Source organism: Asparagus officinalis, chromosome 7 (genome assembly GCF_001876935.1).
Source record: "Asparagus officinalis chromosome 7, Aspof.V1, whole genome shotgun sequence".
Lineage (NCBI taxonomy): Eukaryota > Viridiplantae > Streptophyta > Magnoliopsida > Asparagales > Asparagaceae > Asparagus > Asparagus officinalis.
In genome coordinates this window covers 59,267,423-59,281,305 of record NC_033800.1, presented here as the reverse complement: position 1 = coordinate 59,281,305, position 13,883 = coordinate 59,267,423, and the positions used below count along the sequence as shown (strand labels likewise).

General features: G+C 37.1%; 1 protein-coding gene and 1 long non-coding RNA gene across 3 annotated transcripts in view; both read right to left on the bottom strand.

Moving 5' to 3' along the window:
* The window catches only part of LOC109849350 (26S protease regulatory subunit 8 homolog A-like), a 7,232-nt gene extending 3,908 nt beyond the window's left edge, over positions 1–3,324 (bottom strand). The window contains exons 1-2 of the mRNA XM_020419171.1: positions 3,052–3,324; positions 13–110 (exon numbers count right to left, since the gene is read on the bottom strand). Of these exons, the coding sequence (XP_020274760.1) occupies positions 13–110; positions 3,052–3,205 (252 nt within the window). The 5' untranslated portion in view covers positions 3,206–3,324. The remainder of the gene's footprint in view (positions 1–12; positions 111–3,051) is intronic.
* On the bottom strand, positions 7,611–8,980 carry LOC109850927. Of its 2 annotated transcripts, none has more exons than XR_002249614.1 (2): positions 8,904–8,980; positions 7,611–7,960 (listed from the first exon to the last, which is right to left on the bottom strand). It is a non-coding gene; the product is annotated as an uncharacterized LOC109850927 (long non-coding RNA). The 2 variants fall into 2 exon arrangements; XR_002249615.1 differs by having other exon boundaries at positions 8,343–8,968.

Sequence of the window (13,883 nt, the reverse complement as noted above, 5' to 3'; positions counted from 1 at the left end):
TTTTACACATACCTTAACTAAAACTTTTGATTTTCCCATAACTTTCACTACTTCGCCAACATATGATCCAGGCTCTTGAAGAAGTTGCAACTCCTCCCTCAACATTCTCACTGCAGTTATTTTCACAAGTACAATGAATTAGCACGCGGAACATAAGAAAAATGCTTTCTTAAAAAATTCATTTCATTGAATGAAAAAAGAAATAGATACTAAAATTTTGCATCAGAAACAATGTACGCAACAAATCATGTCATGATCATATATGCTAAACCATGGAAAGGCAGGCTAACCCCGCCTTATTGGTCACAACACAGCAGACATATATACTTCAATAATTTGAAAAATGGGAGGTCTTAGTAGGGAAAATTTACGTTAGTGGGAGGGAACACTTACAACAGAACTCACAAAAGAAAATTATGAAGTAAAGGGTTTAAATCAAACTATTAATTATTAAAGATGGTAACAATCGCCATTAATCCTTCCAGTTTTTGTCTCATGTAATTCGGCAATATATGCTAACAATCAGCAACATCATATATCATATAGAAAAGGATAATGTTGTTAATGGTATCGATTAGCTATAACCTAGACTTTCCAGGATCTTCAGGTCATGACTTCTGCAACTTGCGCATAATTAAACTAGAAAACTGTAAGCAACTCAAGTTTATTAGCTGGATAGGACCTTACCACGAATGTAGACCACTAAACGCATGGCATAATATGGAAAAATGATATTCCAGCAGCTAGCAATCTTGAATTTGACACATGCACGAGATTATCAATTAACTTCATCAGCCAGGATCACATCATGAGTTAACGTTTCCACAACGCACAAATTCCTAAGCACAAATACTGTCCTTGAAAAATAGAAAATGACAAAGTACGAACTTTATGCAGTTTGAAAATTTTCTTCTACAAGAAAAAAATATCAGAACACCAATTCTAAAGTTAAAAGAAATTAATTGCTTAAAGTGGACTGGTTCAAGATTACAGAAACACAGGCTAGATCTCCGAACTCCAAGCCCAATTGAATCCTTGATCACTGCACTTCAGCTTGGCACCTACTTTAATATTAAATAGCTTGACTCTCCGAACCCATATTTTGAACTTTCAGAAACTTCAATACGTTAAAAAAATGAGGAATTGATAGTTTGTAACAAAAATTAGAGTTCAGGTTCATTTTAAATTTTATCCCAGAAAAACATTTACATCCTATCATCCCAAAAGTACAACTACTATATACTCCTCTCTGTCAGTCTCAACTAATGCAGTAATAGATGTACATCCCACCGCCTTGTATCATAGTAGTTTTACACCATGATGTACAACTTCTTATAAATAATGATTTTTTTAGTAGGTTCAAACTCACTCTTAACCCACATAGAATGGAAAAATACAATTCCCAAATTCAAAAACGTTAGCAGCTACCCTTTAATCTCCTGTCTCACATATCATTGCTTCAATTTTATAAAATGTTGAACATTCATGGCACAGCTCTATAGCATATGACCCCCTGATTTTTTTTTACAGGCCAGCTACTTTGTATATGATCTTCTCATGATTCTCCCAAGAGACTTAAAACTTTTAATCTCTACAATTTGGGTTTTTCTGACAACTTTGACTAATTCATAGAGATGAATCATCATTATCAACATTATTGCATCCCACCTTCACAATTTAGGAACGCATTAACCACCCAATTACAACAGAGCCAAACCTCTCAGGAGAAATTATTCATAAAATGCAAGATGAAAGTAGTTCAAAAGTATTTTACGCCTTTTAAGCACGGTGGTTGTAAGGGAATGTCAGTCACAATAAGGAAACGTGATAGCTAGCCTTAGTCAGACTCTTTTTTTTTTCTATTCTAGGAGGCTATTAAAGAGCCCCTCGGCGCCATGAATATATGACTTAGATCTCCCAAGTCCAACTTGACACCAGGCCTACATTGTTATACCATCAGCCTTCTCTAGGACTTGGCACCAGCGCCCTTATCTGGATCTATAACAACTCTTTGTAGTTTACATCAGATGATTAGGTTTGAAGCAAGTAGTACATGTTAAACCAGTAATTACAAGAACTTTCTCACCCCAACAGCTTCACAGTGGTGATGGGATAAGGATGTTTGAAACTACCCAATAGCTATTAACACAAAAATCACGAACTTATCTGCATGATATTCCTTGGCCTATCGACCTAATCTAGTGGCAAACTCACACTCTGAACTTGTGTAAGAAGGATGGGAGTTGTAAAGTTGGGATATTTTGCAATTGCTCAGAAATGACACTGAGCACAAATATCTAATCATGAAACAATCATTTTTTATGGCTCTCCAGTTATAAGTTGTAATAATTGAAGCACTAAAATCATGTATCAATCTAATGTTCACAAGTCTGACATGTATACAATTACAAAGAAACCTATCTTGGGGAACTTATAATTCATGATCCAACAAAATGTAGATCACAAATGCTATTTATTTCATGTGAATTTTGAGCACTTGACATTTTCCAATATATTCAATAAATACTCGAGGCATATACACTGAGGTAAAACAAGTCGCACTCAAAAGTTGATTGCAAATACCTAACAATTACTGTCATATACAGAACAAGAAAATATATCACTACATCCAAATCAATCAAAAGATAAACCTAGGGTTTTCCCTTCCACTTCTTCCAATGAATGCACTGAGCAAACAGGGTGAAACTTAGGGTTAGAGTTTACTAAAGACTAAGTAGTACCCAAAAAGATAGTCGTACATGTAAACTCGTTCAGTAGTATGCAGTTTGTGAGCCTACTTCCTCAAAAATCTGTTAATTTCCGCACAAGTTTCAATTTTTAAGGCAATAAACTTAAATTTTATTCAACCAAACACTGATTTCCCGAAAATCATCAACAAATCACTTTCGCTTTTAGTTCCAGAATTAGGATCGCGGTTAGGGTTCAGGTCATCCATAACAATTGCCAAGTCTAGGGTTTCAAATACTGGCTTCTTTCAACGAGGACACTTAGGGCTATGGTCAGATTTAGGGTTAGGGTTTTGTAACTGACCTTTGGAGTTGAGATCGTTGCGCTGCGCCTCGAGGCGATTGAGATTGTGAGACTTCTGGCGGAGCTGGAGCTGGAGATCGTGGATGTGCTGCGTGTAGTACTGCCTCAGCCCTTCTCCTCCGCCGCCTCGGGCTTTCACCTGCGGTGACCACATCTCGCCGCCGTCCGCCGCCGGCTGGTTCTTCTCGATCACCGGCCGCTGAGGGTGTGGGTCGTTTGTTGAGGGTGTGGATCGTTTTGTGCTTTGCTTGCTGAGGAGGACAAAGGAAGATCCCTAATTTTGAGTAGCCTGCTTTCTATCTGTTTTTATAATTGAAATTATTATTTCTGTAACATTATAATTGAAAATTATTAAAAGGGGTAAATTTAACAATGGTTTTCTTCTGTAGTATTTTAATATCTATCCCTCAGAACTTCATATTTTGATACTAGTCCTTCAAACTGCCATGTGGTTAGGTTGAGAGTATATAAATGAAGGTGAATAATTCATTAAGCCATTTTTCATCATTTCTAAATTGATTGCCCTCTTCGCTCCCGCCACCAATATTTACACACGATCGCCATTGGGAACGAAGTCTTCGAATCTAACTATCCTTCAGTTCTTCCTGCCTTACAAAATCTCCAAAATATCCTTGTTGTTGCTTCCCTTCTGTTAAAAATCTTCATCATTAACATGATGGCGAGGCTCAAGACATCAGGAGCTAATTGAAAAGAGGGGGGGAGGAGAACATGTTGTTCGGTGGAAGGAATTAAACAGTATGGATATTTAGTAATTTATCATCCATGGTTAAGGTCAATCCAACTATAGCTTAAAGTTTCAAATAGAAACCCTAACAAAGGGACCAATATCAACGCGGTAATGCTATTTGAGGGACTAATATCAAAATATGAATATTTTAGGGACTAATATAAAATAGATCAGATGTAAGGTGCTAATATGGAAAACCCCATTTAACAAAGGGTGAATTTCACACAACACCTTGAAACTTTGGGCTGCTTTCACGGAACCCCACCCCAACTTTGTTTTGCCAAATAAATCCTCCAAAGTTTTCCTAACGATAGTTATTTTTGCTTGAGGATAGGTCAAGATTGGAGCCCCAAATCCTTTTTTATTTCTTCTATTTTAAATTTTATTTCTTTATTAATCAATCTTCCTTATAATGCTAGGAAATATAAAATTTCAGTTTAATTTTCTAAAGTGGTTTTCTCATTCAGTGGCATTTAGTGGCTAAGCCAGGAAATTTTTCTTTTGGTAAGGGGTGCCCAAAATGCAATCATCATACTATATGATGATATATGATAAATTTTCATATATATAAATATATGAAAGAACATGGAATAAAAGTTTTACAATTAATATGCTATAAGTTATCTTAGTAAAAATTATTGAAAATATGTTTTTGTTTTAAAATGACTTGGGTCTTTTTTCTACTGGCTGGTGGTTTATTTTAATTGAAATGGTTTTTTAAGGATAATAGGGCATTTCATATTTTGAAGTAACGATGTCAAGAGAGTTTTTTGAGAAAAGTTTAAAGATCAGCAAGGTTTTGTGAGATTGACCATAGTGAAGGGGGGTTTGCTCAAATTTTTAAAGTTTGATGGGGTGGTCCACCTCAAAACTTGAGGGGATTTACTCAAATTATAATAGGTTGTGGTTTGAGACACACCCCACAGTTGAGGGATTTTTTTGAAAATTAACCCAAGCTTATGTTTTAATTATCGATGGGGCATCATATGCTATGTTGCTTTTCACCTTGTAGCATATTGTATTTCGCTTTGTAAAGTATGAAAACATAGAGAGTTATGTGGGTTTAAAAGTAAATTAAGGGAGTAAAATTTTAGGCTTATAAGCAAATTCCCTACATTCAGTGGGTCTTTTTGCAAAAACCTAGGGGGACCATGGCCGCGCATGGGCCCCTTTTCTCCGCCACTGTTCTCATTCAAACCGTTCAATTGAGATAGATTTTTTTAAGTCGCTATTACACGGATTTTTCCAACTTCAACTAATCATGTCTCAAAATAACTAAACCGGATAAGGAGATTATGGTTCAAGATTGACGTATGAGAGTTGATAAATTTTGGAGAAAAGTTAGGTAGTTTAGTAGGAAAAATAAAAATTTGGGTGCGTATTGACAAAAGACGCAAAATTATGGAGGTTTTTATTAAATTTACCCTTTAACAAAACTATGATGATTTTTCAAGGTCTTTACAAATTTACAAGGGGCCTAACAGTAATTAACCCTATTATTAAACTTCTATAAATAAAGGGTGTTTTTTTATAACTGCTAGATTATGGTTTTGTAATTCTTTTCTCATTTTGTTGATCATTGTGCAAAAGGGTAAAATAGATGATTGCTTATTTAGAAATGCATCGCAAATTTTAAATTAATATGTGCAAAACATGTAAAGGTTTTTCGATACTAGTCCCTCAAATCTTCAATAATTTTATACTAAGCCCCCAAAATATGGAAATTGCATATTAGCGCCTCAATTAATGTAGAATCTTTCAAAATCATCATTTTGCTTAATCCCGTTATATTTGAGAGGACTATCCCCCAAATATAACTTAATAGGTAAAATTACCATTTTGCCCTTATGTTAAGTAAACTTAAAAGATTAGGTGCCAACAGATCTTCAGAAGTCGTAGAATTGATACATACAGATATTTATGGGCCATTCCCTACGGCATCTTGGAATGGTCAACAATATTTTATATCATTCATAGACGATTACTAACGTTATGGGTACCTATATCTCATTTATGAAAAATCTGAGTCTCTGGACATGTTCAAAGCTTTTAAAGCTGAAGTTGAGAATCAACTCAATAAAGGAATTAAAACCATTAGATATGATCATGGTGGTGAGTACTACGACAGATATGATGGTTCAGGTGAACAACGTTCAGGACCATTTGGTAGATACCTAGAGGAATGTGGTATCGTCCCACAGTACACCATGCCAGGGTCACCCAGCATGAATGGTGTAGCTGAAAGATGAAATAGGACTCTTAAAGATATGGTAAAAAGTATGATTTCACATTCTTCTTTACCAGAGTCACTTTGGGAAGAAGCATTAAAGACGGCAACTTACATTCTGAATAGAGTACCGAGTAAAGCAGTTGCTAAAACACCTTATGAGCTTTGGACTGATCGAAAGTCCAGTTTAAAGCACTTACTATAGGTGTCTAAAAAAGCCTATAGGTGTCCGCACACAGCTCGAGACAAAGAAAAAGCGATGAACACCATTATCCAAGTCGAAGGGGATTGTCCGAGTCAGAGAAGATCATCTGATGCTGACAAGCGCATGAAGCGAATCGGCAAAACGTTGATGACGTGGTGACGAACCATCAGAACGGCCAACGCCAGGTGGCCTGCATGCTCACCGGCCACCACCAAGTGGCTCGCATACTAATCAGCCACCAAAATAGCAAACCAAATGGCCCACGTGTTCACCGGTCACCTCTAAGTGGCCCGTACGCTCATCAGCCACCTCCAAGTAGCCAGCGCACTCATCAACCAGCTCCAAGTGGCCCGCGCGCTCATCATCCAACTCTGAATGGCTTGTACGCTCATCGGCTAGCTCCAAGTAGCCAACATGTTCACCGGTCACCTCTGTGACGCCCCTGGGTTCACACAAGGCTGCAGTCCGAAGTGAAACCATGCTGTGGGCTCGCACATACCAGTTATGGCTCGACAATTGTAGTAGTAGATCTATGCTCACGCTTTCCAACATATCTTTAATCACCTCATTCTGATATCGGACGAGAGAGTTAGAACCAAAATACCGAGGACGTACGAACTGGCTCGCACAGTGCCGAGCCACCAATTGAACAAAACACCATGTGTGGACTCGTACATACCATGTTTGTCTCGGCTATTAGAATTGTAGATCTCTTCTCCAGCTTTCCAACGCATCTTGAATCACCTTATTCGAGATCGGACGAGAGAGTTAGAGCTAAAATACCCGAGTACGTACGAACTGGCTCGCACAGTGCCGAGCCACCATTTGGTGGCTCGCCCACAAAGATGAATCGACTGGGTGGTAAACGGGTCGGGTCGGGTCGGGTCATAGTTAACCCGACCCGTATAAGTGTGACCCGACCCGACCCATTTAATAAATGGGTCAACATGACCCGACCCGTTTATTAAACGGGTTACCCGACCCGACCCATATAACCCAAATGACCCGTTTAAGAACTTATGGTGTTTTTTCACCTCCAAAATACAAATCGTAACATAACATCAACGCCTCTGAGTTTGGTTGTTTTGTTGAGCCCATCAGTGTTGCTATCTATTCTGTTTAGGACTAATTCCATTGATATCTGATGGCATGGCCAATATCTTACCATCTTAAATATATATCATGAATATAATAAAATGTTATGATTTAAAATCGATCATGCATGTAAGAAAAATTGATAAACACATAAACTTAACCACACAATAGTTGACAGGAAAAGGATGAAAAAGCAACGCTTTGTACACTTAATCGTTTTTCAACACAAAAAAATGCTTCATCATTTACATTATGTATCACCAGCACGCATATACACTTAATCGTTTTTCAACACAAAAAAATGCTTCATCATTTACATTATGTATCACCAGCACGCATATGTAAACTTAACCAATGCTCTTCTCCCTACTAAAATGCAATTTCCTCCACAGCCTTCAATTTGGCACACCATACAAGAACCCATCACAATATTCACTATAATTCAAAACTCTCTACAAGCTAAAAAAGAAAGAACACAGACTATATGATGAATCTAAACTTTTCTCATTATTGCAGAGAAACCTTGTTTCATAAAGGAGCTGCACAAGTAGTTCTAACTGATTACACCGGCTCTTCCCCGCGACTGATTACACCGGCTACAATGAACGACCCTCCTCGCTCTTCCCTGCGACATCTGCAGGGATGTAATACATCAAAATGAAGCAGACAAAGAAAATAAATGCATTACTATTACAAATCAAGTGTTAGTTTATCTGCAATTTTTTTGAGCTGACATGCAAATTGGATGAAACAAGTGCTGTACTTTTCTTCATACACAATAAAAATCCAATTACTATTCCTAAGTAGCTATTTCTTAACCAAAACTGAAAATATTTTCATTTCGATCCTAACATTTGCTGCAGCAGCTCTATTTAACTCTTATGTACATGATATACATAAACTAGTGTTCGCTAAAAGAGCATATTACTCAAACCAATCAAAATTTAGACAAAAATTAACTTTTTGAAAAAGAATAGACAACAACATGATAGATTAAGAATACATTGTTTTTCTACCTCCATCTCTTCAAACTTCAGACTCCCCTCTCCCTCTTGAAAACAGAGACTAGAGAGCTATCTTTGAATTGATTCAACAATGGAAGATTCCCAATCATCCTTTACCCTCCAAAGGAAACACTCATCATTACCCTTCCAAACTAAACAAAATCTTCATCATTGCTAGACTACATTATTAGAATGGTCTACTGCCCTGGAGTTTATAAAATATCGAAAATGAATCCCATTAGAACCATCCTCACAGAAATGAGGGAGGTTTACACTATGAATAGAACAGTCAAAACATCCTTCTAATCCAATGAAAGTATGGTGCCCTTTCTTCAGACAAATTCCCCAACACTGTACATATGAATATATAAATGCGAACATAATCGAACAACAATATTGTTCAGAAACCAAAGGTTCATTTTGACCCGAGGATCCGAGCTAAGAAAAAGAGAAGACAAAAGCTGCTAATTTTCTTAACCGTTTCATTCTTTAAGTATCTTTTCATGTCAGAGACTTCTATTCAGAATGAATTCAAACATTATACACCATAATAAGATAACTTCACATTCTCACCGTTTTGGTATATCTTCAGGTATCTGGTTCCCTGGCTGTGAGAAGAAATGTTTGGCATTTTGAGCTACCTCTGCTTCAAGTATTGCTTCCAGCACGATATCCGATCCTTTAGGTTTACCTGAGCATTACATCAAAATCCAAGATTGCTTTAAGATGAGCATATACAAGTAGTAAAAGTAGGGAGTGAAATAGAAAACAATAAATATATAAGACTAATATTAATTTCTGACACTTTTCTAGGACACTCTGTCGATGTCGTTATTTATGATTATTAAATACTTACGTCATACTAATTGTGTATTATTAACTATTAAGATATATATTTATCATCCATATATGTTAAGACCAAATTAATAGAAACAAATTGAAACAGAGATTCACACATAGCAAAGTAAATATGCTTCAGTATAATAGAGGAGATAGATTTGGTTGTTATATAGAAAGATGTATTTAGACCAATTCCCTGATCGATCGGACGTAGGTAAACATAATATCAAGTTTTGAAATATCAGCAAATACCAATAAATCAGCTGTACTTATCAGGAAATTAAGCACGTTGAACAGAACTGCCCAAAATAATTGATACTGTCACTATTAGCTAAAAAGGACTAACAAATATTGCATTGGCTAATAACACCTAACATGAGTACGATTACATTTTACCATAGTTAATTTTATAATATCATATTAGGAAAACTGAAAAGAAATCAATCACAAGAAAACTTAAAATTAAACAAACTTATTTCATATGCTGATACTTCAACGCAAAAGTGATGAAATTGTCAAACTACTGCCACCAATACCAATAAGTGAGATTTTTAAAGGAGGGTTGATACGAAAAACTCCCTTCTCCATTGGCAAGTTTAGCAGTAGCAGCACAACAGGCTCATTTGATGCAGGACCAACTGATTGATGAACATCTACAAATCTCTTAAGAAATGTGGTAGGCTTAGATACTGACTGGAAGAAATATATTACTCTGGAATCTAATAAGTGAAATTAGAAACTGACGGAAGTCTGAAATAATAGTATATTAATAGGAAAATAAACTATTCCACAAATGTTCTTCTCAAGGGTAAGAACTTTCTTCTTAGGCTCTTCTTAGAACAATATCAGTGTTCGACTTGGAAAAGACTAGCTTAGATGCGATCATGGGGTGTTTCAAGTCCTTTTTTATTGTACTGCCCCAAATGTTATTAGATTGCATGTGCCCCAAATTGATTGAAATGAAACAGCTCAAGGAGAGCCCTACTTTACTGTGATGACTAAATACAAATAAGTGAGATTTTTAAAGGAGGGTTGATACGAAAAACTCCCTTCTCCATTGGCAAGTTTAACAGTAGCAGCACAACAGGCTTATTTGATGCAGGACCAACTGATTGATGAACATCTACAAATCTCTTAAGAAATGTGGTAGGCTTAGATCAAAGTTACTGATAGATTTGGCAATGAAAACCTTCTAAACTCGAATACATGTAACTAGAAAGTGATGATGCATCCTTTTGTAGACTACATGAGATCAAAGTTACTGATAGAACATAAATCAAAATTTCCTTCTTGGCGTACATCACACAATCTCAAGAGCTGCAGCAATGAAAACCTTATAAACTCGAATACACGTAACTAGTCCTTATGTAGACTACATGAGATCAAAGTTACTGATAGAACATAACTCAAAATTTTCTTCTTGGCGTACATCACACAATCTCAAGAGAGGTTTTTTTAGGCTGTTCTAAAACAATAATGTCATACTATCATTAAGAAAGAGAGGTAAAAAAAATTTTAAAACAACAATATTCCATTGCTAACCTAGCAAGGGAATTCGAGCACTAATTACCATTATTATTTATGCTAATATTAAATGGGATAAGATAGAACAAGCCCACTGAGTAGAGAAATCAAAGGAAAGAAGTTCGGCAAATGTAAAATGCTCATGGTATGATAATTGCTAGGGAACAGATAAGTCAGAAATCTCAATGGTTCATGCACATTCTTAAGTTAATTCCAATCTCTAGAGTGCAAGAAGCAAGTAAAAATCTCCAAAAATCAAACCATAAACCAATAGTCAAAATTGAACAAGAATGCAACAGAAGCTCTGATACTCCATGCTCTTAAACTGTTTTAGGTACATAGTTTAACCTAGAATTCCTCAAAAATCCTCAAAAATCAATAAAATTGCAACCACAAAATCAAGCTAAGATCTTAGTCTCCTAATTTTAACCTAGAATTTAGAAATCGGGGCTGAAAATTACCTATCTAGGGTTTCTAATCTGATCCTTGAGCACTTGAGAGAAAGTCGAAGGTGGCGCTTGCGCTCGAGGGGAGAGGAGATCACAGGCCCCGAGGAGAGAGGAGATCCAGGATGAAGCTCGAGATTCAGGCAAGAGGAGATCAAAGGTGGGGCTCGAGCTTGAGGAGAGAGATCGGAGATGAGCTCGAGATCGGAGATGAGCTCGGGGTAGAGATCGGAGGTGATGAGTTTTTTTCCGGAGACGAAGGGACCAAGGGCTTCTTCGTTTATGAGAGACGAAGCGGGTCGGTGTTATACAGGTTATTATATGGGTTATACGGGTTGTTAAATGGGTCAGGCGGGTCAACCTAATTTACTCATTTAATAAACGGGTCAGTTTGGGTTGACCCGTTTATGACCCGACCCATATAACTCGACCCATACCCAATATAAACGGGTCGGGTCGGGTCGGGTCGGGTCGGGTTGATGGGTCGGGTCATAAATTGCCACCCCTAATTTCAACTATGATGTAATTTGATTCTGGAGATCAAAAGACAAAAGTTGTAGGTCTCTTCGTTATCTTTCTAACGCATCTTGAATCACCTCATTCTAAGATCAGACGAGAGAGTTAGAGTTAAAATACCCAAGATAACGCGAACTGGCTCGGCCAAGGCCGAGCCACCAAGTGGTCGTTCGCGCCGGTTCGCACCCGGTTTGGTTCGGTTCATACCCGGTGTTCGGTTCGCACCCGGTTCGGTTTGTTTGAACTTGGTTCGGCAGATTTCATCCGAAAACGTGACGGTTTTCAACGGGTTTTCACGAGATTTCTTATGTTCCAGAGGTTCCCAACTACCTTGATATCATCTCTACACATGATTAGGCGGTTGTCAACTGAGGATAAGGCCAAAGCCATCGTTCTTATCAGAAAACCCCCAACCGAAGCCTATAAATACAGGCCTAGTGGCTCATTTCACAGGAGGAAATCAAGAGGGCGAGGTGCTGTCAAAATTGAGAGTGGAGCCACGAATTTCAGAGGGTTAGCAGATCTTGGCGAAGTTTCCCCATAAACAAAAAGAGAGCTCGAGAGATATGAAACCTCTTTCCCCCATATTCCTCCGGATTAAGCTTGGTCTTAAATTCCGAGAAGAGTCATAATCTAGCTTGGTCGGGATTATCACTTCAGCGAATACTTCCTTCGTGAAGTAGGAGCTTTGACTTTCAATCTATCAACCAGATCTGATCCGTGGTGGTCCACGGATATCAAAGTCCCCAACATAGGCAAAGATCTCACGCAAACAACAGGCGATAAACATCTGTTGTGTGTTGTTTGAATGAATTATAATCTTATATTTTCATTATATAAGAAGATCAACTTTTTATTTATTTGAGTTTATTATAACGGCTAAAGTTGTAATAGATTTGATGACAATAAAAATAGCAATTTTTGACCCAAACACTTACACATTTGGGGATATCCAGCTGAGGCAATGCCTTATAAGCCAAATAAAAAGAAATTGCACTCTAAAACTGTTAGCAACTACTTTATTGGGTATTCTGAACGCTCTAGGGGCTATAAGTTTTATGAGCCCACACTTAGGAATATTTTTAAGACGGGAACATCAACATTCTTTGAGGATGTTGAGTTGGAAGTTGGGGGGGGGGGGGGGAAATAAGGTTAGAAATATTGCTTTTGAGGAGGAATTGGCTTCAAGACCCAATCCATACAGTTACTTTGGACAATATTCAGGTTCCTATTCCTGTTATTGATCAAAAAGTAAATCTGGAGCCTCAAGATGATAATGTTAATCAACTCCCTGTTCCAGAAGAACAAACTCAACAACCGATGCCATTAATGAGATCCATGAGAGAAAGGAGAAATGCTATTCCGGATGATTATATTGTATTTCTCCAAGAATATGAGGAAAATAATGGAATAATGGAAGATGATCCAATCAACTTCCTTTGGGTCATGAAAAGTTCTAACTCTCAAAAGTGGATTGATGCCATGAATGAAGAGTACAAGTCTATGCAAGACAATAAGGTTTGGGAATTTGTCCCATTGCCAGAAGGTGCAAAACCAATTGGTTGTAAATGGATTTTTAAAATCAAGTGGGATGCAAATGGTAATGTGAAGAAGTATAAGGCACATGTTGTAGCTAAAGGCTTTACTCAAAAAGAAAGCATTGATTATATAGAGACTTTCTCTTCGGTTTCATCGAAAGACTCTTTTAGAACAATCATGGTACTTGTTGCTCATTTTGATATTGAGTTATATCAGATAGATGTTAAGACTGCATTTCTCAATGGAGACATTGATGAAATGATTTATATGATGCAACCAGAAAACTTTGTGTCAGGAGACCCGAATAATATAGTTTGCAAATTAAGGAAATCTATATATGGACTCAAGCAAGCTCCTCATCAATGGTATTACAAGTGTAACAAATAATTATCCCGTTCGGTTTTGAGATGAATATTATTGATGACTATGTATATCATAAGTTCAGTGGGAGTAAGTATATTTTTCTGGTTCTGTATGTCGATGACATATTACTTGTCAGTAACGATATAGGCATGTTGCACGAAACCAAGAGATTTCTATCAAAGAATTTTAAGATGAAAGATATTGGGGACACCTCTTTTATATTAGGAGTCCAGATAAGTCGAGATCGTTCTCGAGGTATACTTGGATTATCACAAAAGAGTTATATTAATAAAGTACTCAAAAGATTTGACATGCAAGATTGCAG